This window comes from Oncorhynchus nerka, linkage group LG6, assembly GCF_034236695.1.
Source record: "Oncorhynchus nerka isolate Pitt River linkage group LG6, Oner_Uvic_2.0, whole genome shotgun sequence".
Taxonomy (NCBI): domain Eukaryota; kingdom Metazoa; phylum Chordata; class Actinopteri; order Salmoniformes; family Salmonidae; genus Oncorhynchus; species Oncorhynchus nerka.
In genome coordinates, this window is record NC_088401.1 from 34,298,309 (window position 1) to 34,319,455 (window position 21,147).

General features: G+C 41.7%; 1 protein-coding gene across 2 annotated transcripts; it reads left to right on the forward strand.

Annotated features, from left to right (window-relative positions):
- The first annotated feature begins 1,003 nt into the window (after positions 1–1,003).
- Positions 1,004–8,366, forward strand: si:dkey-12l12.1 (uncharacterized). 2 transcript variants are annotated; one of them, XM_029661503.2, is made up of 7 exons: positions 1,004–1,178; positions 4,204–4,284; positions 4,685–4,717; positions 6,504–6,632; positions 7,050–7,163; positions 7,654–7,761; positions 7,998–8,366. In XM_029661503.2, the coding sequence occupies exons 1-7, from the start codon at positions 1,044–1,046 to the stop codon at positions 8,061–8,063; spliced, it is 666 nt and encodes a 221-aa protein (XP_029517363.1). In that variant the 5' UTR covers positions 1,004–1,043; the 3' UTR covers positions 8,064–8,366. The 2 variants fall into 2 exon arrangements, with proteins under 2 accessions (XP_029517363.1, XP_029517364.1); XM_029661504.2 differs by having other exon boundaries at positions 1,005–1,178; positions 4,219–4,284.
- Positions 8,367–21,147: the final 12,781 nt, after the last annotated feature.

Below are 21,147 nucleotides of genomic sequence, written 5' to 3' on the forward strand. Positions count from 1 at the left end.
TAAATCCACAAGGTGGAAGGTATAGCACAAAAAGCCTCAAAAAATACTCAAAAACAAACAAACAAGAACAAAAAACAGAATTCCACAAGAGAGTCCACCGGGATCAACAAGAGTTCACAGAGTACTAGGGCTGGGTGCTAACATACAAACACAGAGCAAAGGACTGAGGAAAACAAAGGGTTTAAATACAATCAGGGGAAACGAGGCACAGGTGCAAATAATAATGGGGATCAAGGGAAAACAAAAGGTCAAAAGGCACAATGGGGGCATCTAGTGACCAAAAACCGGAACAACCCTGGCCAAATCCTGACAAAACCTTGATCAAACTGGATCATATTGATCAGATCACAAAACACACGTTAGCTCAAAGTGTAAGCAAAGTTTATGTGTGGTCCAAACCAACAGAAAGGGTTTAGAGGGGCCGTCTGGGATAAAGAACCACATGAAAAGATATACATACATTTATTTCACTAGGGCGAGGTAGAGCAGTATAAACCCAGAACTTTATCTCTGGCAGATCAACATGTGAAACCAACTCAAATCTTCTTCTCTTTTCCCGGATATCCTTAAAGTGAGCCACCGATCTCTCAAGTACTGTCATAAGAGGTTTGACTTAACTTGCTCTCTCTCTCTCTCTCTCTCTCTCTCTCTCTCTCTCTCTCCCCCTCTCTCTCTCTCTCTCTCTCTCTCTCTCCCCCTCTCTCTCTCTCTCTCTCGTTACAGTATGTGACCATTTTTAAAGCATCCATGGAAAATGACTTTCATGCGCCGTCCAGACTGGTACAGGGGAGGTGGGGGTGGTTATTGGGAGAGGCCCTTCAGATGGCTGACATGTTTTTGGAGAACCGCAGAACCGCTAGCTGGCGTAGAACGCTGGGCTGCGGTGTGGTGCGATCCTGTTTGTCTGTGTGAAGCTGAAGCTGGCATGCCCCCCCCCCCCCTTCCTCTGTTCTTCTGCATCTGGTCCTCATTAGGTTAGGAGTGGATGGTATAAAACAGGGGGCTGACGGGGGCTGGGCCTCAGTCCCTGGATCTGCACCATCATGGAAGCTGCTCTTTGGGTGTGCCTCAGTCTGCTCTGTCTGCAGGGCAGCTTTCTCCAGCTCACACGTGGTGCAGACTGCACTGGGACATCACCGGTGGAAGACTGTGTTAATGGGCAGACCACCGGAGGAAAGGTAAGGGATTTGGGCCCCCAGGTTATAGTTGTAGGTTTGTTGTGTTTTGTGGAGGAGCTCCTTTGGTCAGGTAGATGGAGTTCAGAAGTGTTGGTGCTAGACGTGTTTTTTTGTTTTTTTACAAGCTAACATTTCCCCAGACTCTGCAGTAGCAACATTAGCTCCGAAGCCAAAGGAAGCCAATAACTGCTATGAATGCTCTTGTGTTTCCATTGAGTGTGTGCTGAGTTAAAAACAACCCACTTTGGGTTATTTGGTGACCCAGCACTGGGTAAATACTGGACAAAACACATGCTGGGTTATTTTGACCCAGCCAGTTGGGTTGCGTGAATAACTTTCGTGGCTTTCAGATAATTGTTTTTGGCTACCTGGAAGAGTACATGTCATTCATGTTCATTATGTTACGTTTTACACTGCAAATTTCATAATATCTTTTATTTACATATGCCAACATTGAGATACAATGTTGAGAGATCTTTTCTTTGCTTATCCCAACACTGGGACTCTTGAGGAACTCATACACTTGTGTAAGCCTCATTAAAGCTTCAAAAGTGTCAGTGTTCAACCTTAACATGTGATAACAACAGAACAGATGAGCTGCAATTACATTCACTCTCACTGGTTGCCAAAAATAACTATCTGAACTCCACGCCCCTACTAAGCCATGCCTCTAGTCTTCTGAGCTGACCCGCTGGGGTCATATCTCAATAACCCAGCACCAATAACCCAGCACCCAGCATCAATAACCCAGCAGTTAAAAAAAAAAGAAAACAACCTAACTAAGTGACCCAATGCCTGCAACCTAGCAGTTGGGTCAACCAAACAATCCAGCAATTTTTTTGAAAGTGTGTGTGTGTGTGACACAGTGGTATGGTGGCTGAGCATGTCCTATTTTGGATGGAACACATGCATGGATTTAAATAGAATTAAACATTCCAGTAACCTGGAAACATATACTTATTTTAGTCAGGAACAAAGTTTCATTGTAACCTATTCTATTACCCTCAATGGAACAAACTCTCTGCAGACTTTTAATGTGGCCACAGAGCCGTTTGAGCTGCCATATTTGCGGTCGACATGCTTTGTGGACATTCCCCATGTTCTGTCCAAAGCAGTTACCTTCATCTGGCCAATACATACAGCAGATGTATGAAAGATTTTCTTTCTCATTGCATTTTGATGTGTTAAGTTCTGTAATTTCTGTAATTCTCATCTGTAAAAGAGACATTGGTCTCAGTTTAACTCCCTGATAAAATAAAGGTTAAATCAAATATAAAATGAAAGATGCAGCATTCATTCCTCAAAAGAGGATTTTCACCAACAACGTGGAAGACTGAGTATTCTCAGTATTCTTTACAGGGTGGGAAATATAGGTTTTATGTGTTTTGTGTGTAATTACACTATTACAGTACGTGCAATTATTTAAACTTCAGATGTGGTTGGACTCCCAGTTGCCTTAGGCAGCATTATTGAAGAAATGTTCAAGTTTAATTGAACTCAATGCTGAGTTTATTTGCCTGTGCTTTTTCCCACCAAGGTCATTGTGAATGTGGATAATGGAACATAATACATTACTAGGGTTAGTTCATGGTGCTCGTCAACAACTAGCACAGAACAAAATGGACTATACAGAAAGTGCTCAAAATGAGTAAATAGATTTTATTCTTCATCAATTTACACAAAATACCCCATAATGACAAAGTAAAAACAGGTTTTTAGAAATGTTTGCAAATACTTTGTTGAAGCACCTTTGGCAGCGATTACAGCCTCGAGTCTTCTTGGGTATCCCTACAAGCTTGGCACATCTGTATTTGGGGAGTTTCTCCCATTCTTCTCTACAGATCCTCTCAAACTCTATCAGTTTGGAAGGGGAGCATCGCTAAACAGCTATTTTTAGGTCTCTCCAGAGATGTTAGATTGGGTTCAAGTCCGGGCTCTGGCTGGGCCACTCAAGGACATTCAGAGACTTGTCCCAAAGTGTTGTCTTGGCTGTGTGCTTAGGGTCGTTGTCCTGTTGGGCTGTCATGTGCCTTCTACTGAAGAGTGGCTTCCGTCTGGCCTCTCTACCATAAAGGCCTGATTGGTGGAGTGCTACAGAGATGGTTGTCCTTCTGGAAGGTTCTCCCCTCTCCATAGAGGAACTCTGAAACTCTGTTAGAGTCTTGGTGGTTCCAAATTTCATCCATGTAAGAATGATGGAGGCCACTGGGTTCTTGGGGACCTTAAATGCTGCAGACATGTTTTGGTACCCTTCCCCAGATCTGTATCTCAACACAATCCTGTCTTGGAGCTCCACGGACAATTCCTTTTGACCTCATGGCTTGGTTGTTGCTCTGACATGCACTGTCAACTGTGGGATCTTATATAGACAGGCTTGTGCCTTTCCAAATCATGCCTAATGAATTTCATTTATCACCGTTGGACTCCAGTCAAGTTGTAGAAACATCTCAAGGATGATCAATGGAAACAGGATGCACCTGAGCTCAATTTCGAGTATCATAGCAAAGGGTCTGAATACTTATGTAAATAAGGTGTTTACATTTAAAAACATTTTTTTTCACTTTGTCATTATGGGGTATTGTGTGTAGATTGATGAGGGGAAAAAATAATTGAATCCATTGTAGAATAAGGCTGTAGCGTAACAATATGTGCAAAAAGTCAAGGCCTCTGAATACTTTCCAAATGCACTGTATGTTGAAGGAGGGGACGTACACTGTGAAAAGGCATACAGTACGAACTCTGTGTTCCTCTTTGTTCTAGTAAAGCCTGAACTCCTACAATATGGTCACTGTTTTCCTTTACTCATCCTGACAGGATATGGTTTATGAATTGTCTCAATTGTCCGATTGTAACACTTTACATTCAGTTACTGTTATACCTTTCTAATCAGAATGTAATTCTGCAAGTAACGACATACAAACATGTTGTAAACATATCAATTTAGTAATTGTTTAGTAATTGCATAGGAGTGGGGTTGAGGTGTTATTATTACGTAAGTGGAATAAAGATGACATGTTGTTAAAAGGATCTTCTCCTTCAGAAGGATGGGTTTCTGCGGCTGATGCCATCTGCTCCAAGAGAGACCCATACCCAGAAAAAGCCACAGGTATACGAGCCTCCCTCCCCACAAAGACATCCTGTTACAGTCTGCTCTCTGTCACAGAGGACTGCTGCCTTGTACTGGATTACTTTCCACTCTGTATGGTAACTCCCCAGGAGGAATATGATTCCAACGAGACACGAAGGTCCATGCAACTCAAACGCTTAGCCCCAAGATATTGAATATTGATATTAAATATAGATCCACCAAAGTCATTGCTCAGACATCTGTGTATAAGAAAGGATATAGGACTATATACCTCTTTACCAACACACTCGCAGGCGCACACACACACACACACACACACACACACACACACACACTTACACGATAACATTTATAGAAGGCATTTATTTTCTCCCAAATTGCATTAACCCATTATTTACATTTTTCTTTTGCCCAACAGAGAGGACGACTTGAGGCTGACTCTGTACTTGGTGTAAGGCATTTATATAAATCCTGCTCCTTACAACTGCAAAACAAAACAATACAACCAATTAGCCTACTTGAACTATACACTGTAAAAAAAAAAATGTCCAGTAATTTTTACAGTAAATTACTGGCAGCACAGTAGCCGGTAGGTCGCTGTAAATGTACAGTACAATACTGGCAATACTGAAACGGGCGGCAGGGTAGCCTAGTGGTTAGAGCGTTGGACTAGTAACCGGAAGGTTGAAAGTTCAAACCCCCGAGCTGACAAGGTACAAATCTGTCGTTCTGCTCCTGAACAGGCAGTTAACCTGCTGTTCCTAGGCCGTCATTGAAAATAAGAATTTGTTCTTAACTGACTTGCCTGGTTAAATAAAGGTTAAAAATTTAAAACACAAATTTACAGCATATTACCGTAACACCTGACTACAGCAAACATGCTGTCATTCTAGAATTGACAGTGCCTTACTGGAAGCACAGTGGTTAGTAAACTGTTGCAGATTTACTGCCAACGATTGGCAGTATTTCTATTACATGTATTTGATATGAGTATTTGAATAGTTTCAATATCTATTTTGTATTTAACTGGCCTGAAGTACAATTCATGTATTTTGTAACAGTTAAATAAGAATACATACATTTGGTATGTAGGTACAAAAATAAACTTGCAAGTAGCCCACATAACTACATAATGTCCAGCAGTGTGCTTTGCAAGTGTTCATTTTTAAATTGACATTGGTCATTTAGCAGACACTCTTGTCCAGAGGGATTACAGTCAGTCAGTGCATTAAACTAATGTTGATTAAAACAAAACATGTCATAGCAAGTAAAAGGTTTATGTAACCGTTACTGAGAAAGTTGTTGTAATTAAGAATACATTGGTCTTCAAGGTATTGTGTATTTGTAACAAGGTACCTTTTGAAGTATCCTTGCCCATCTCTTGCTAGTGCCAAGTTTGTTACTGTAATATTCACAATAACTCGCCGCCAGCTTCTTTTAAGTTACTGTAATATCAGAGCAATCATACAGTACAACACAGTAACATTTGCCTGCCGTAGACTAAATAAGTATATTCTACTGTAATTGTAATATTGGTATTTCACTAATTACATTGGTGCAAGCAGGTTGGCTGTTAGGTATTTGTATTGTACAGCATATTTATGAATATTTGGCATTTTATATCACTTGCACTTCTAAAGACCAAAGAAATGGCTTCCAAACAGGTCATAATTACAGAGTAAAATAGACCAAAAGGACTTGGCAAAACACTCAACCAGTAAAGGTTTAAGAGTTGCTGCTACTCTGATCTGTCCCCTAACACACATGAATTGTTTGGGCACTACTACCACATATCAGTTTAATTGGTACAGCATTCTCACTAGCGGATGCAATACATATTTCCACGTAGAAGGCATGCCTCTAAGTATGTTAATAAGCCAGAGTCTTTCTTCATCCACGACATTTTCCCAAAATGCACCATAATTCACCGTATGCTGCTAGAAATATACAGCAAAACAGGTAATACAGTACTTTACTGTAAAATTCTATCGTAAAATAAAGAATATAATTTTACAGCAGTGTAGTGGAATGCCAATGAGCCCCTCCCCCATAATGCATTGCTCTTTAAAGTACTGTACTGTAATATAGAATTACAGTAGCTAACTGTAAATATTTTGCTGTACATTTACAGCAATGTGTTACATTGTACATACTGTAGTTATACAACACTATTGTATTGCTGAAGCCACAGTGCTGGCTCCATGTTCATCAACAATGCCTCAATTATTTCTGAATAGAGGTGGAAGGATGACAACATACTGTCAGCCGTGCCGTTGGACAGACAGGAGAGAGAGTTTGGGAAGCACTCCAGCCTTCCTGGGTCCTTCTCAACTAAGGGCTTCCCCAACACACTCATCCAAGTTCAGGTAACGCTGGAGACAGGGAGGGAGACGAACAAGAGGGAGAGGTCTCAAACGATCCAATGGGGCTGTTGTGTTGTAATTGTTGTGATCCCACCAAAAACAGCGGCATAAGAAAGAATGTGATGGATGGTGTACTGTAGTTTCTTATCCCGAGTTGTTTTCTTGAAGCACTTGGTATGCTACAGTGGTGGCTAATGTCATTTTAAATAGGAAGGGCTCATTGTAATGTCTGAGACGGAATAAATGGAACCGTATCAAACACATCAAACACATGGTTTCCATGTGTTTGATACCGTTCTATGTATCCATTCCAGCCATTATTATGAGCCGTCCTCCCTTCAACAGACTCCTGTTTTTAATGTACAGTAGCCGGGCCACTTTTAGTTTCTAAATGATCCCCCGGGAATGTTGTTCCTCCAGACAGAGCGGGCCAGGAGACACTTGGGCCAGTCTGGGACCAAGAAGAAGAACAAGCCTAAATCCAGAGTGGGATCTTTTTCTCTGCTCAGCAACAACCCCAGCGCCGCCATACAGGTATACAACATCGCCATGACAACCCAGGAGCAGACCATCACGTGATACCAGGCTATAGTTAATATCAAACATTTTTGTTTAGTGAGATTCTCAAACACACTGCTGACATGAGATATGGGCTCCCGAGTGGCGCAGTGGTCTAAGACACTGTGTCTCAGTGCTAGAGGCGTCACTACAGACCCTGGTTCGATTCCAGGCTGTATCACAACCGCCCGTGATTGGGAGTCCCATAGCGCGGCGTACAATTGGCCCAGCCTCGTCCGGGTTAGGGTTTGTTCGGGGTAGGCTGTCATTGTAAATAAGAATTTGTTCTTAACTGACTTGCCTAGTCAAATAAAGATGTAATAAAAATGAAATATATGTCCGCTGTCCATATTAGGACAGCCTAAGTTTCAGCAGGAGTTATGGAGATGCTATCTTAGCGATACTTAGTCGACCTGCATTCAACATTGTATCATTGAAGTCTGACGTCATGTTGTTGTTCTTCCAGGTAACCAGAGTACGGAGGCAGCTGCAGAAGGAGAAGAAGAAAGGGAAGCCAAGAGGACGAACAGGAGCGTACTCCGCTATGGATGTCCCAGACAAACCTGAACCCTTGGTGAGGCCAATGTCCCCCTCCACGTGTCCCTCACCCCCACCTGAGTCAATAAACCAATCAATCACTTTTTTGGGACCAGAGAGAAATTCTGCTTCCAAGCATGTTAAGAATACAGAGTTCATACAATATAGTTAAAAACCGCTAACCCCCCAAAAAGTTTCAAACCTGTTGTGTTAAATTCACCTCCATCTGATTTGTCACTCTAATCTAAACTAAATGTTTGATTCTTTCACCAGGGACAAAGGCGCAAGAGGAGCCCACAGAAGAAGAAGAAACAGACCAAGAGAATTGTTTGTTCATAAACATTTCATTAAACGAAACAAGGGACTTTGAGGAAGTGCTACTGCTTCAATAGTTCATAAACTGTACTTTATATCTTCTTCTCTTTGGAAACATATTGGTTTTGTCATTTTTTTCAATTTAACAATAATGTAATATATATAATGGACACACATCCCTGAGGACAAGTATACTTACAATACTTTTGAGAACTCCTTTAATATTCTCTTTTATTACAGTTATTTGTTGTGTTGTCATTGGTCAATGGTGAGTCTTTGGCAACTGTGCATATTATCAGGTTTAAATAAAGTAAACTTGTATGAGAATACTTCTTGAGAACTTTCCGCAACACAAGGCCTACCGTTTCTACCTAGCACTGATCGTTTTCTGTTCAGTCATTGACAGAGTCGGACTCCACCTTGACAAATGGACTGGAACATTTCACTGCTCCAGCTCTCCCTCTCTGTTGCCAAGTGCAACACCTTCAATTCCCACACAACAGGACCTGGGTAACTTCCAGAAGTTAATTCAGAAATTGTGAATTAGGGGGGGGGAATGTCACTGAGCCCCAATTACAGATGGCTGAGCTAACGGCAGTGCCAGTATCCCAAATGGCACCATATTCCCTACATAGTGCACTACTTTTCACCATCTTAAGGCTAAGTTCATCGTTAGAACAATATAGTTTGAGGAGGAAGAGGGTGGCATTTGGGCTGCAGACAGTGAATGCCCAGCACTCCGCTAAACTTGCAGTCAAACCTTTGGGTTGAGAGCCCAACTATTCTGTCAAATTAAAGGGCGTTGGACCAGTTGATAATGGGAAAGAAATCATCATAATGTTAGACTGTATACGCCATCTGTTTCAGAAGTAAAAGTTAATTTGTTCGAAAACTGATGTTTCTTTTGAATTAATTTAGTCAGAGCTAGGAAGCTCATGGCACTGCATTAACTAATTGAGATGGTTTGAGTGTTTTTGCAGACCAGTCATGTACTTTACAGTGCCTGCGGAAAGTATTCAGACCCCTTGACTTTTTCCAGATTTTGTTACGTTACAGCCTTATTCTAAAATTGATTTTTTTAAACTATCCTCTGCAATCTACACACAATACCCCATAATGTCAAAGCAAAACAGGTTTTATACATTTTTACAAATGGATTAAAAACAAAAAACAAATACTTTATTTACATAAATATTCAGACCCTTTCCTATGAGACTAAAAATTGAGCACAGGTGCATCCTGTTTCCATTGATCATCCTTTATGTTTCTACAACTTGGTTGGAGTCCACATGTGGTAAATTCAATTGATTGGACATGATTTGGAAAGGCACATGCCTGTAAGGTCCCACAGTTGACAGTGCATGTCAGAGCAAAAACCAAGCCATGAGGTCGAAGGAATTGTCCGTAGAGCTCCAAGACTGGATTGTGTCAAGACACAGATCTGGGGAAGGGAATCAAACATTTCAGCAGCATTGAAGGTCCCCAAGAACACAGTGGTCTTCATCATTCTAAAATGGAAGAAGTTTAATACCACCAAGACTCTTCCTAGAGTTGGCCGCTTAGCCAAACTGAGCAATCAGGGAAGAAGGGCCTTGGTCAATGAGGTGACCAAGATTCCGATGGTCACTCTGACAAAGTTCTAGAGGTCCTCTGTGGAGATGGGAGAACCTTCCAGAAGGACAACCATCTCTGCAGCACTCCACCAATCAGGTCTTAATGGTAGTGGCCAGACAGAAGCCACTCCTCAGTAAAAGGCACATGACAGCCGGCTTGGAGTTTGGCACAAGGCACCTAAAAACTCTCAGATCATGACAAACAATATTCTCTGGTCTGATGAGACCAAGATTGAACACTTTGGCCTGAATGCCAAGCGTCATGTCTGAAGGAAACCTGGCACCATCCCTAAGGTGAAGCACGGTGGTGGCAGCATCATGCTGTGAGGATGTTTTTCAGCAGCAGGGTTGAGGAAAAGATGAATGGAGAAAAGTACCTAGATCCTTGATGAAAACCTGCTCCTGAGTGCTCAGGACCTCAGACTGGGGTGAAAGTTCACCTTCCAACAGGACAACGACCCTAAGCACACAGCCAAGACAACGCAGGAGTGGCTTCGGGACAAGTCTCTGAATGTCCTTGAGTGGACCATGCCAGAGCCCGGACTTGAACCCGATCGAACTTCTCTGGAGAGACCTGAAAATAGCTGTGCAGCAACGCTTCCCATCCAACCTGACAGAGCTTGAGAGGATCTGCAGAGAAGAATGGGAGAAACTCCCCTAATACAGGTGTGCCAAGCTTGTAGCATCATACTTAAGAAGACTTGAGGCTGTAATCGCTGCAGAAGGTGCTTCACAAAGTATTGAGTAAAGGGTCTGAATACTTAACAGTACCAGTCAAAAGTTTGGACACACCTAAACATTCAAGGATTTTTCTTTATTTTTACTATTTTCTACATTATAGAATAATAGTGAAGACATCGAAACTATGAAATAGCACATATGGAATCATGTAGTAACCAAAAAAGTGTTAATCAAATCTAAATATATTTTATATTTGAGATTCTTCAAAGTAGCCACCATTTGCCTTGATGACAGATTTTCACACTCTTGGAATTCTCTCAACCAGCTTCACGAGGTTGTCACATTGAATGCATTTCAATTTACAGTGCCTTGTTAAAAGTGAATTTGTGGAATTTATTTCCTTCTGAATGGGTTTAAGCCAATCAGTTGTGTTGTGACAAGGTAGGGGTGGTATACAGAAGATGGCCCTATTTGGTAAAAAAAAAGTCCATATTATGTCAAGAACAGCTCAAATAAGCAAAGAGAAATGACAGTCTATCATGTCTTTAAGTCATGATGGTCAGTCAATCCTGAAAATGTCAAGAACTTTGAAGCTGAAGTCAAGAAAGTTTCTTCAGGTGCAGTCACAAAAACCATCAAGCGCTATGATGAAACTGGCTCTCATGAGGACAACCAGAGGAAAGGAAGACCCCGAGTTACCTCTGCTCCACATAAGTTCATCAGAGATAACTGCACCTCCAATTCCAGCACAAATAAATGCCTTACAGACTTCAAGTAACAGACATCTCAACATTAACTATTCAGAGGGGACTGCGTGAATCAGACCTTCATGGTCAAATTGCTACAAAGAAACCACTACTAAAGGACACCAATAATAATAAGAAACTTGCTTTGGCAAATAAACACGAGCAAAGGACATTAGACCAGTGGAAATCTGTTGAATAGTGCTCAGCATATGTGGTAACACCTTCAAGACTGTTGGAAAAGCATTCCAGGTAAAGGTGGTTGAGAGAATTCCAGGAGTGTGCAAAGCTGTCAGCAAAGCAAAGGGTGGCTACTTTGATGAATCCAAAATCTAAAATATATTTGGATTTGTTTAACACTTTTTTGGGTTACTACATGATTCAATGTGTTATTTCATAGTTTTGATGTCTTCTTCACTATTATTCTACAAAGTAGAAAATAGTTTCAAAAAACTTGAATGAGAAAGTGTGTCCAAACATTTGACTGGTACTGTATGTAAACGTAATATTTTTGTTTAATACATTTAAAATGTCTAAAAACATGTTTTTGCTTTGTCTTTATGGGGTATTGTGTGTACATTGACGAGGAAAAAATACTATTTAGTGCATTTTAGAATAAAATGTGGGAAAATTACTCTGTTTTTCTCTGCCCAGAAAAACTACTCTGTGAATGTACTGTCAGAATGGAGGCTTGTTTATTTCAGGGCCATACTGTATCAACAAGGATCCAAGGTGAGGTCCAAGTCTACGGTGTCTATATTAGGACAGACTCATCACGCGACTCCGGTCAACAGATGAACAGTGTTTCAAGATCGAAATTGTGACCAGTTCGACAAAGCGGGTGCAATTTTTTTATTTAACCAACAAACATGAGATACCCATTTCATTAGCATCATCTGTAGTCCAGCAGACACAACACTTGTTCTGACAGATTTTCACGTCATAATACATTATTCCTCCCACAATCACATTAAGGCAGAGCAAGAGTTATGGCTATATTCAATCTGTATCGCTGAACCGTTACAGAGAGCACGATAGGAATGTAAAGGTAACCCTTAATCATGATCATGTTCTAGATATGTAAACCTCACTGTATAGTTCATCTCACTGTACTATCTCTGTATAGTTGAAAAGGGCTGTAATGGCTGCTATGGAGACACACTGGAGGGGAGTGAACACCTAATGTGCAGGATGATTTAGTTGACAACTTTAACAGCAAATTAAGGGCAGCCATTGATGGCATAGCTACAGTAAAGTTGAAAAAGGCCAAATCCAAAAGCAGAGCCCCTTTGGATGAGTGAGGAAAGTAATCAATTAAAGAGGATTGCAGAAATGCAGCGCGCGGAAGTGAAGAAAGTCAAAGTTGCAGGTCCATTGTGATATTCTGAGAGAGCAACTTGGCATTCATAACAAGGCAATTAGAAATGCCAGACGGGCTCATTTTTCTAACTTGATCACTATTCATCAGAATAATGAGAGAGTTCCCTTCTTGACCATTGCTGGCCTGATAAATCCTAACCCATCAAATGTGTGTGTATCTAAATGTGATGAGTTTGTGGCATATTTCAGAGATAAGATGAGGCTGGGTATCAGTCAAGCAAGACCTGATGAGAAGTTTGATGATTTGTGCTCTAGCCTACCACGCAAAGGCACTATGGGTGTGTTTTCCCTGGTTGACACAGACACGCTCAGGGAAGTGATACCACAAAGTAAGCCTTCAACCTGCCTTCTCACTCCTATCCACACCACCTTCTTCAAAACTGTTTTAATTGCATATCTGAAGAAGTGAAAGCTACTGTTAAAATCACTCCCTGCACTTCTCCCACTGCACTAATAAATGGTATGGTGAAAACCCTTCTGAAGAAAAGTCATCTAGATTCTTAGCAATTCAATTATTTTTTAAGTGCCAAACTGTATTTTGGAAAAATTCCAATCTGATTTTCGTGCCCACCCCACCACCGCACAGAGACAGCCTTAGTTAAAGTGGCAACTGATCTTACAGCCAACACAGATGCCAAACAGCTCTATGTCCTTGTGCTCTTGGATGATTGAAGTGCTGCATTTGACACTGTTGACCATGATGTCCTTCTGGACTGGAGACTGGAGAGGTGGGTTGGTCTCTCCGGTCCAATTCTAAATTGGTTTAGGACCTATTTAAATCGGTTGAGAGTTTTTTTTGTGAACATAACTCAAGAGAAAATACATATCACGTGGCGTTCCAGAAGGTTAGGTTTTGGGTCGGTACTGTTCAGTTTTCACAGTGTTATCAGAAAGCACAGCATTGATTTGCACTGCTACGCAGACGATAAACAACTTTACATTACTGTGTGTCACCAGAGGATTTTAGCTCCACGGATAAATGATTAGACTGTGTCAGTGATTTAAATACTTGGATGACTCACAACTTTGCATATTTTTAGCTTAGCTTTTCCTTAGCTTTTCAGTCGTTCAGTTTTTGTCCTTTTGTTTTCATCCTATGTTGTTGTGTGCTAAATATCTTCATTTTCATTGTTTTTTAGTTGTTTTTTCCCATGAAGCACATTGCGTTGCACTCCATGTCTGAAATGTGCTGTATAAATAAAGCTTGACTTGAAGATCTACAGTGTCTTGCGAGAGTATTCACCCCCCTTGGCATTTGTTCTATTTTGTTGCCTCACAACCTATTAAAATATATTTTTGGGGGGTTTGTATCATTTGATATACAAAAATGCAAAATCTTTTTTTATTGTGAAACAAACAACAAATAAGACAAAACAAATGAAAACTTGAACGTGCATTACTACCTCCCCCCCCCCCCCCCTATGTAGAGCCACCTTTTGCAGAAAATACAGCTGCAAGTCTCTTGGGGTACAGTATGTCTCTATACGCTTGGCACATCAAGCCTTTGGGATTTTTGCCCATTCTTCAAGGCAAAACTGCTCCAGCTCCTTCAAGTCGGACGGGTTCCACTGGTGTACAGCAATCTTTAAGTCTTATCACAGATTCTCATTTGATTGAGGTCTGGGCTTTGACTAGGCCATTCCAAGACATTTAAATGTTTCCCCTTAAACCACTCGAGTGTTGCTTTAGCAGCGTGCTTAGGGTCATTGTCCTGCTGGAAGGTGAACCTCCGTCCCAGTCTCAAATCTCTGGAAGACTGAAACAGGTAACTTTTTTTCTGGCCACTCTTCCGTAAAGCCCAGCTCTATGGAGTGTATGGCTTAAAGTGGTCCTATGGACACATACTCCAATCTCCACTGTGGAGCTTTGCAGCTCCTTCAGGGTTATCTTTGACCTCTTTGTTGCCTCTCAGATTAATGCCCTCCTTGCCTGGTCCGTGAGTTTTGTTGAGCGGCCCTCTCTTGGCAGGTTTGTTGTGGTGCCATATTCTTTACATTTTTTAATAATGGATTTAATTCTCCTTGGAATATTCAAAGTTTCTGATACTTTTATAAGCCAACCCTGATCTGTACTTCTCCACACCTTTGCCCCTGACCTGTTTAGAGAGCTCATTGGTCTTCATGGTGCCGCTTGCTTGGTGGTGCCCCTTGCTTAGTGTTAGGGCTGGGCGATATGACGATATATATCGCAACACAAACAAACATGGAGGAGAGTGAACGCGACACAGAGCATGGAGGCCGTACCTAAAAGAGGGGCTACTTCGGTTGCATGGACGTGGTTTGGGTATGAAAAGTCTGACACGGACCACAAAACCGTCCCCCTAATAGGCAATAAAATAGTGTATGGTTTAAGACCTCACAGAGACAGATAAATACCCTGGAGAGAGAGAGAGAGAGAGAGAGAGAGAGAGAGAGAGAGAGAGAGCGAGAGAGAGAGAAATGCTATTTGGCCCTAAACAGAGAGTACACAGTGGCAGAATACCTGACTACTGTGACTGACCCAAAATTAAGGAAATCTTTGACTATGTACAGACTCAGTGAGCATAGCCTTGCTATTGAGAAAGGCCACCGAAGAGAAGACAGGCTATGTGCACACTGCTCACAAATTGAGGTGGAAACAGAGATGCACTTCCTAACCTCCAGCCAAATGTATAACCCGATTCAGGAAACTAGGCATATGTCGCAAGTCACAACTTCACAGGAGAGCCTTTTGAAAATGCCTTCTAGAACATGTGAACTTTCATGTGACTTAATATGAAACTTGTATGTCATCTGTAAATAATAAAATTGTAAAATTACGGGCATAGTTGTTTTAGCCACGGAGAAAGACAGCAACCTTCCCGCTAGCCATGATTGGCTGAGATAATGAGTGGGTTGGACATGTCGAGAGATGAGTTTGGATTGGTCTGCGGTGTTGCATTTGTGTCTATAAAATGAGCTGCTCGTAATGTGTAGATAATCCTTTCTACTGCAATTTGTTGGGGAGATATAACGTTAGCCATGGAGAACTGCAAATGTGTTGCTACTGCTCTCAATAACATTGCTGCCCTGAATTTAGAAGGAGCAATCGACAAAGGTCAGTGGGAAAAAGTTGTGATGGACTACTTTCTGGAGGACGATCGTGCCATGCGGACTCTCTCTGACTCAGACGATGAGGAAATCCCTGATTTAGGTGAAAATGTTACATGTCTAAACAAAAGACCCCAAGTTAAAGCTTGCTGTTATCAAGCTAACGTTAGCGGAGGTTAGATGGCTGGCTCGCGTTACTCTATGGACTGGGATTTTAGTTCATTTTTTATCTAGCTAACGGTACATGTCTAAACAAAAGACCCCAAGTTAAAGCGTGCTGCTTACACCTGAAGCTGCGAGTGGTAAACTTCATCAACAACTACGCAGAGGTTAATGCAATAGTATTACCAGGACACAGACACTTTGGAAAGCTGCTGCCATCCCATGTGACAAAAGCAGTAGTGTGGCGTCTCTACAAGGAATCGATGACAACACTTGGTATGTAAAGCATAAACACATTTTTATTATTTAATTGACCTCCAACATGACTGGCAGTACTTTTATTGATCTCACATTTTTTTCTGTATTTTCCACAGGGACGAGTAGTCGGGCTGACTTCCTTCAGGAATCTGTGGAGAGAATTGCTGCCCCACATCTCAAAGCACTAAGTCGAGGATAGATCTGTGCTGGCAGTGACAGAGGAACAACTATCATGTCTTCAGATCTGCCAATCTGCCAGAAGCTGTTAAGTCAGCCAAGCTGAAGAGGCAAGAGCAGCATCTCCTGCTTGTTCAGAGGGAGCGCTTTGTCTACCAGAAGATGGTTGCTGACTGCAAGACCATGTGTCAAGACCTGCAGTTGTCTCTGGGGGGTCACTACTGAACCAGCAAGCAAAGACATCACGATGCATTACAGCATTGATTTTGCTCAACAAGTACGCAATATTTACTCCTTTATACTGATTAAGGACATAGATGGATAGATAGATATACACCAAATATTTCCTGTTTTGCAGCTTCAATGCTCTTGGAGCCTGATGTTGTTGTCGCCAAGGAGCGTTCGGACTCAGTCGGGACCAGGTTTCAGCTTTCCGAATATAGATTCCCTTGTTCATGCGTGGTTCGGACGGACCAGTCATCAGCACTCTCTGCAGTGCCTCGATTCAAAGGACTCTCTCCTAACATTTCTCTCTCTGCTGCTCAGCCACTTTCCCCTGATTGTATGCATATAACTACCTCGTCTATCACTGATATCGTTATTGATATTGCTCTTGTACATACTGTATCTTTGATTTGTACTGACACTATCTATTTCTGATATCACTACGATGCGAGTAACAATTTGGCTGTACTGTTTACACCTTCTGTAGAGACCCATCCACTTAGCAAGACTTGGCAACATATTGATATATAAAATGAACATTAATACGTGTAGTCGTAACATGATTCTGTGACATACAACAATCTAATGTGACGGTGTCAAGTGTCCACCGCATAAATATATGGAGCAGGCATCTGTTTATGTACTGTACTGTGCAACTCACGCAGGTTACAACCCAGGTTGCATGGCCTTAACTTATGTATGGAATACTATGTGATAAGTGTGTGTGTAACAGTATATAAAGTATGCTAATGTACTGGTGTGAAGGCATTCGAGCAGTGGTGTAAAGTACTTAAGTAAAAATACATTCAAGTACTACTTAAGTCGTTTTTTGGGCTATCTGTACATTACTTTACTATTGATATTTTTGGCAACTTTTACTTCACGGCATTCGTAAAGAAAATAATGTATTTTTTACTCCGTACATTTTCCTTGGACACCCAAAAGAACTCGTTACATTTTGACAGGAAAATGGACAAATTCACACACTAATCAAGAGAACATCCCTGGTCATCCCTACTGCATCTGATCTGGCAGACTCTGTCACGACTCCTACCGAAGGTGGCTCCCCTTCCTGTTTCGGGTGGCGCTCTGCGGTCGTCGTCGCCGGCCTAGCTGCCACTGATCCATTTTCCCCCTTTCTGTTTATTGGTTTCACCTGTGTTCATTTTAGGCTGATTGGTCGGGCTTTATTTACCAGCTGGTTGTGCGGGATTGTTTGGTGTACATGTGTACACGTCTGTGTGTCTCGGTTTTCCCATTTTCTTGGGTTTTGCTGGACTGTTTAAGGTCCTGCGTGTTTGGGGCATTTGTTTTGGTGTGCGCCCTGTGTTTCATGGGGTTGGTGTATGTTCACCGGTTTTTGTGCATTAAACGATATAGCACTACCCTGAACTCTCTGCTTCCTGCCCCTGACTTCACACCCACTACACCCCGGGCGTTACAGACTCACTAAACACAAATGCTTGGTTTGTAAATTATGTCTGTGTTGGAGTGTGCTCCTGGCTATACTTCAATAAAAAATTCAAAAATAAAAATTGTGCCGTCTGGTTGGCTTAATACAAGAATTTGAAATGGTTTTTACTTTTACTTTTGATAATTAAGTACATTGTTCCCCTGGCTATCCATCAATTAAAAATGTAAATACAATTGTGCGGTCTGGTTTAATATAAGGCATTTAAAATTACTTGTACTTTTACTCAAGTATGACAATTTAGTACTTTTTCCACCACTGGATGTGGCTGGGGGTTATAGCTTTTATTTCACATGACCCATCAGTTTAGACAAGTGTGTCTGGGTAAGCGTCATCTAATATTTATTTAAGAGAGAGAGAGAGAGAGAGAGAGTACCTCAGCTTTTCTAATGGCAATTGTCAGACCTTGTAGAAATGCTTCACAATGTTAGCAGGAGGTACATGCCAGCTTCAGTGTAACATCTACACCAGCTACCGACTGGAACAAAATATCAGTATACGTAAGGATAGAAATGAGCCGTATTAGTCTACTGTCAGATCAAAGCACCTTTCAGTAAAGCTCACTTCAACGTAGCTACTAAATACATTGATAATTGATATGCAAAACCATTTCCCTACGTTTTCCCAATTCTGCGTCTCCATTTGCATCTCTGAGCTGCTACCGGTTTGTCACTGTCTGTGTGGCTGATGCTCAGCGGCCTGCCTGCCTGCCTGCCTGCCTGCCTGTCGACGTTGTGAGAAAGCATTTTTCCATCTGACAGCGTTTGTCTGTGAGCGGGCGAGACGACAGGTCATTTGTGACACGGTAATGTGTGGCACCGCAGCAATGACTGTCAGGGTCTGGATCAAAACAAACACTGGCAATGTCATGAGGACATTTCATCAGTTTTATTGCTAAATGAACATAGATCAAGTTTGCTTTGAATGATTCTAAAAATCTATCTGATTTAAAAAAGAAAAATTGTTTAAAGGGGCAATCCGTGATTCGAAAAACAACAGAGCAGTCACCTCAGTTAAAAAATAACTACTTAAATGAAAGATACTTAGTGCCTTCAGAAAGTATTCAGACCCCTTGACTTTTTCACATTGTTTCGTTACAGCCTTATTCTAAAAAAAATGTTTTTAATCCTCAGCAATCTACACACAATACCCCACATTGACAAAGTAAAAAATATTTGTACATATTTTTTTTTAAAACACAAAAAAAACAGAAATCCTAATTTAGATAAGTATTCAGACTCTTTGCTATGAGACTCGAAATAGAGCTCAGGTGCATCCTGTTTTCATTGATCATCCTTGAGATGTTTCTACAACTTGATTGGTGTCCACCTGTGGTAAATTACATTGAAGACCCACACCTGTCTATATAAGGTGCCAAAGTTGACAGTGCATGTCAGAACAAAAAGCAAGCAATGAGGTTAAAGGAATTGTCCATAGAGCTCCGAGACAGGATCTTCCTAGAGCTGGCCACCCGGCCATACTGAGCAATCGGGGGAGAAGGGCCTCGGTCAGGGAGGTGACCAAGAACCTGATGGTCACTCTGAAAGAGCTCTAGAGTTCCTCTGTGGAGATGGGAGAACCTTCCAGAAGCACTCCACCAATCAGGCCTTTATGGTAGAGTGGCCAGACAGAGGCCACTCCTAAGTAAAAGGCACATGACAGCCTACTTGAGAAACAAGATTCTCTGATCTGATGAAACCAAGATTGAACTCTTTGGCCTGAATGCCAAACGTTACATCTGGAGGAAACATGGCACCATCACTGTGGTAATACATGGTGGTGGCAGCATCACGCTTTGGGGATGTTTTTCAGCGACAGGGACTGGGAGACTAGTCAGGATCGAGGGAAAGATGAACGGAGCAAAGTACCTTGATGAAATTCTACTCCAGAGCACTCAGGACTGCAGACTGGGGCGAAGGTACACCCAGACTTGAACTCGATCGAACTTCTCTGGAGGTACCTGAAAATAGCTGTGCAGCAACGCTCCCCATCCAACCCGAGAGAGTTTGAGAGGATCTGCAGAGAAGAATGAGAGAAACACTCCAAATACAGGTGTGCCAAGCTTGTAGCGTCATAACCAATTAGACTTGAGGCTGTAATCACAGAAAAAGGTGCTCCAACAAAGTACTGAGTAAAGGGTCTGAATACTTATGTAAATGTGATATTTCATTTTTTTTTTATACATTTGCAAAAATGTTTAAAAAAAAATCTGTTTCTGCTTCGTCATGATGTCTAGATTGATGAGGGGGAAAAAAACGATTTAAAACATTTTAGAATAAGGCTGTAATTTAACAAATGGAGGAAAAAGTGAAGGGGTCTGAAAACACTTTCAGAGGAAGGGGGAAGTCTCCAGATACACCCGCATGCCCATATTCCTGGATGGTGCAGTCCACCACCTTACACACCAACCTGGCAGCAACCACCGTAATCATGGCGATCTACAGAAAATACAATTATTAGGAAATTAACAGGAGTAGCAATAAAGTAGCGAGCCTAATCCAGCCATCCTTTACAGTGTCCGTATTTGGTCCATCTTCAGTCTCAGCCGGATTTATGTCAGTCCCCTCCTTCTACGATCAAAGCCCACAAAGCCCCACGAAGAAGCATTTATGTCACCATTGTTGTGCTTTTCAGACAAGAGAAAACATTCTCTTAATAGCGCCAAAGACAAAATAATAAGTTCATGTATTATGCATATCCACTTAGCATTTTCACTGTTCTCTGTACATTATTCATGTTATTTATCCGTATCCAGCTCCCGCGGAGAGAAACAGGAAGTGAAGATGTAGCACTAAGGAAGGGGTGCCGTCCAAATGGCACCCTATTCCCTATCAAAGTGCACTACATAGGGAGAGAGACAGACATCAGAGTTCTGGTCAAAAGCAGTGCACTACATAGGGAATAGGTGTACTACATAGGGAATAGGTGCCCTACATAGGGAATAGGTGCACTAAATAGGGAATGGGTGGCCTACATAGAGAATAGGTGCACTACATAGGGAATAGGTGCACTACATAGGGAATAGGTGCCCTACATAGAGAATAGGTGCACTACATAGAGAATAGGTGCACTACATAGGGAATGGGTGCACTACATAGGGAATGGGTGACCTACATAGAGAATAGGTGCACTACACAGGGAATAGGTGCACTACATAGGGAATAGGTGCACTACATAGGGAATGGGTGGCCTACGTAGAGAATAGGTGCACTACATAGGGAATAGGTGCCCTACATAGGGAATAGGTGCACTACATAGGGAATGGGTGGCCTACATAGAGAATAGGTGCACTACACAGGGAATAGGTGCACTACATAGCAGGACTCTACA

Coding starts and splice junctions, on each gene's coding strand:
- si:dkey-12l12.1 (XM_029661503.2), top strand. CDS start 1,044: ATGGAAGCTGCTCTTTGGGTGTGCCTCAGTCTGCTCTGTCTGCAGGGC. Junction 1,179..4,203: donor GGCAGACCACCGGAGGAAAG/GTAAGGGATTTG, acceptor TGTTGTTAAAAG/GATCTTCTCCTTCAGAAGGA. Junction 7,164..7,653: donor ACCCCAGCGCCGCCATACAG/GTATACAACATC, acceptor TTGTTCTTCCAG/GTAACCAGAGTACGGAGGCA.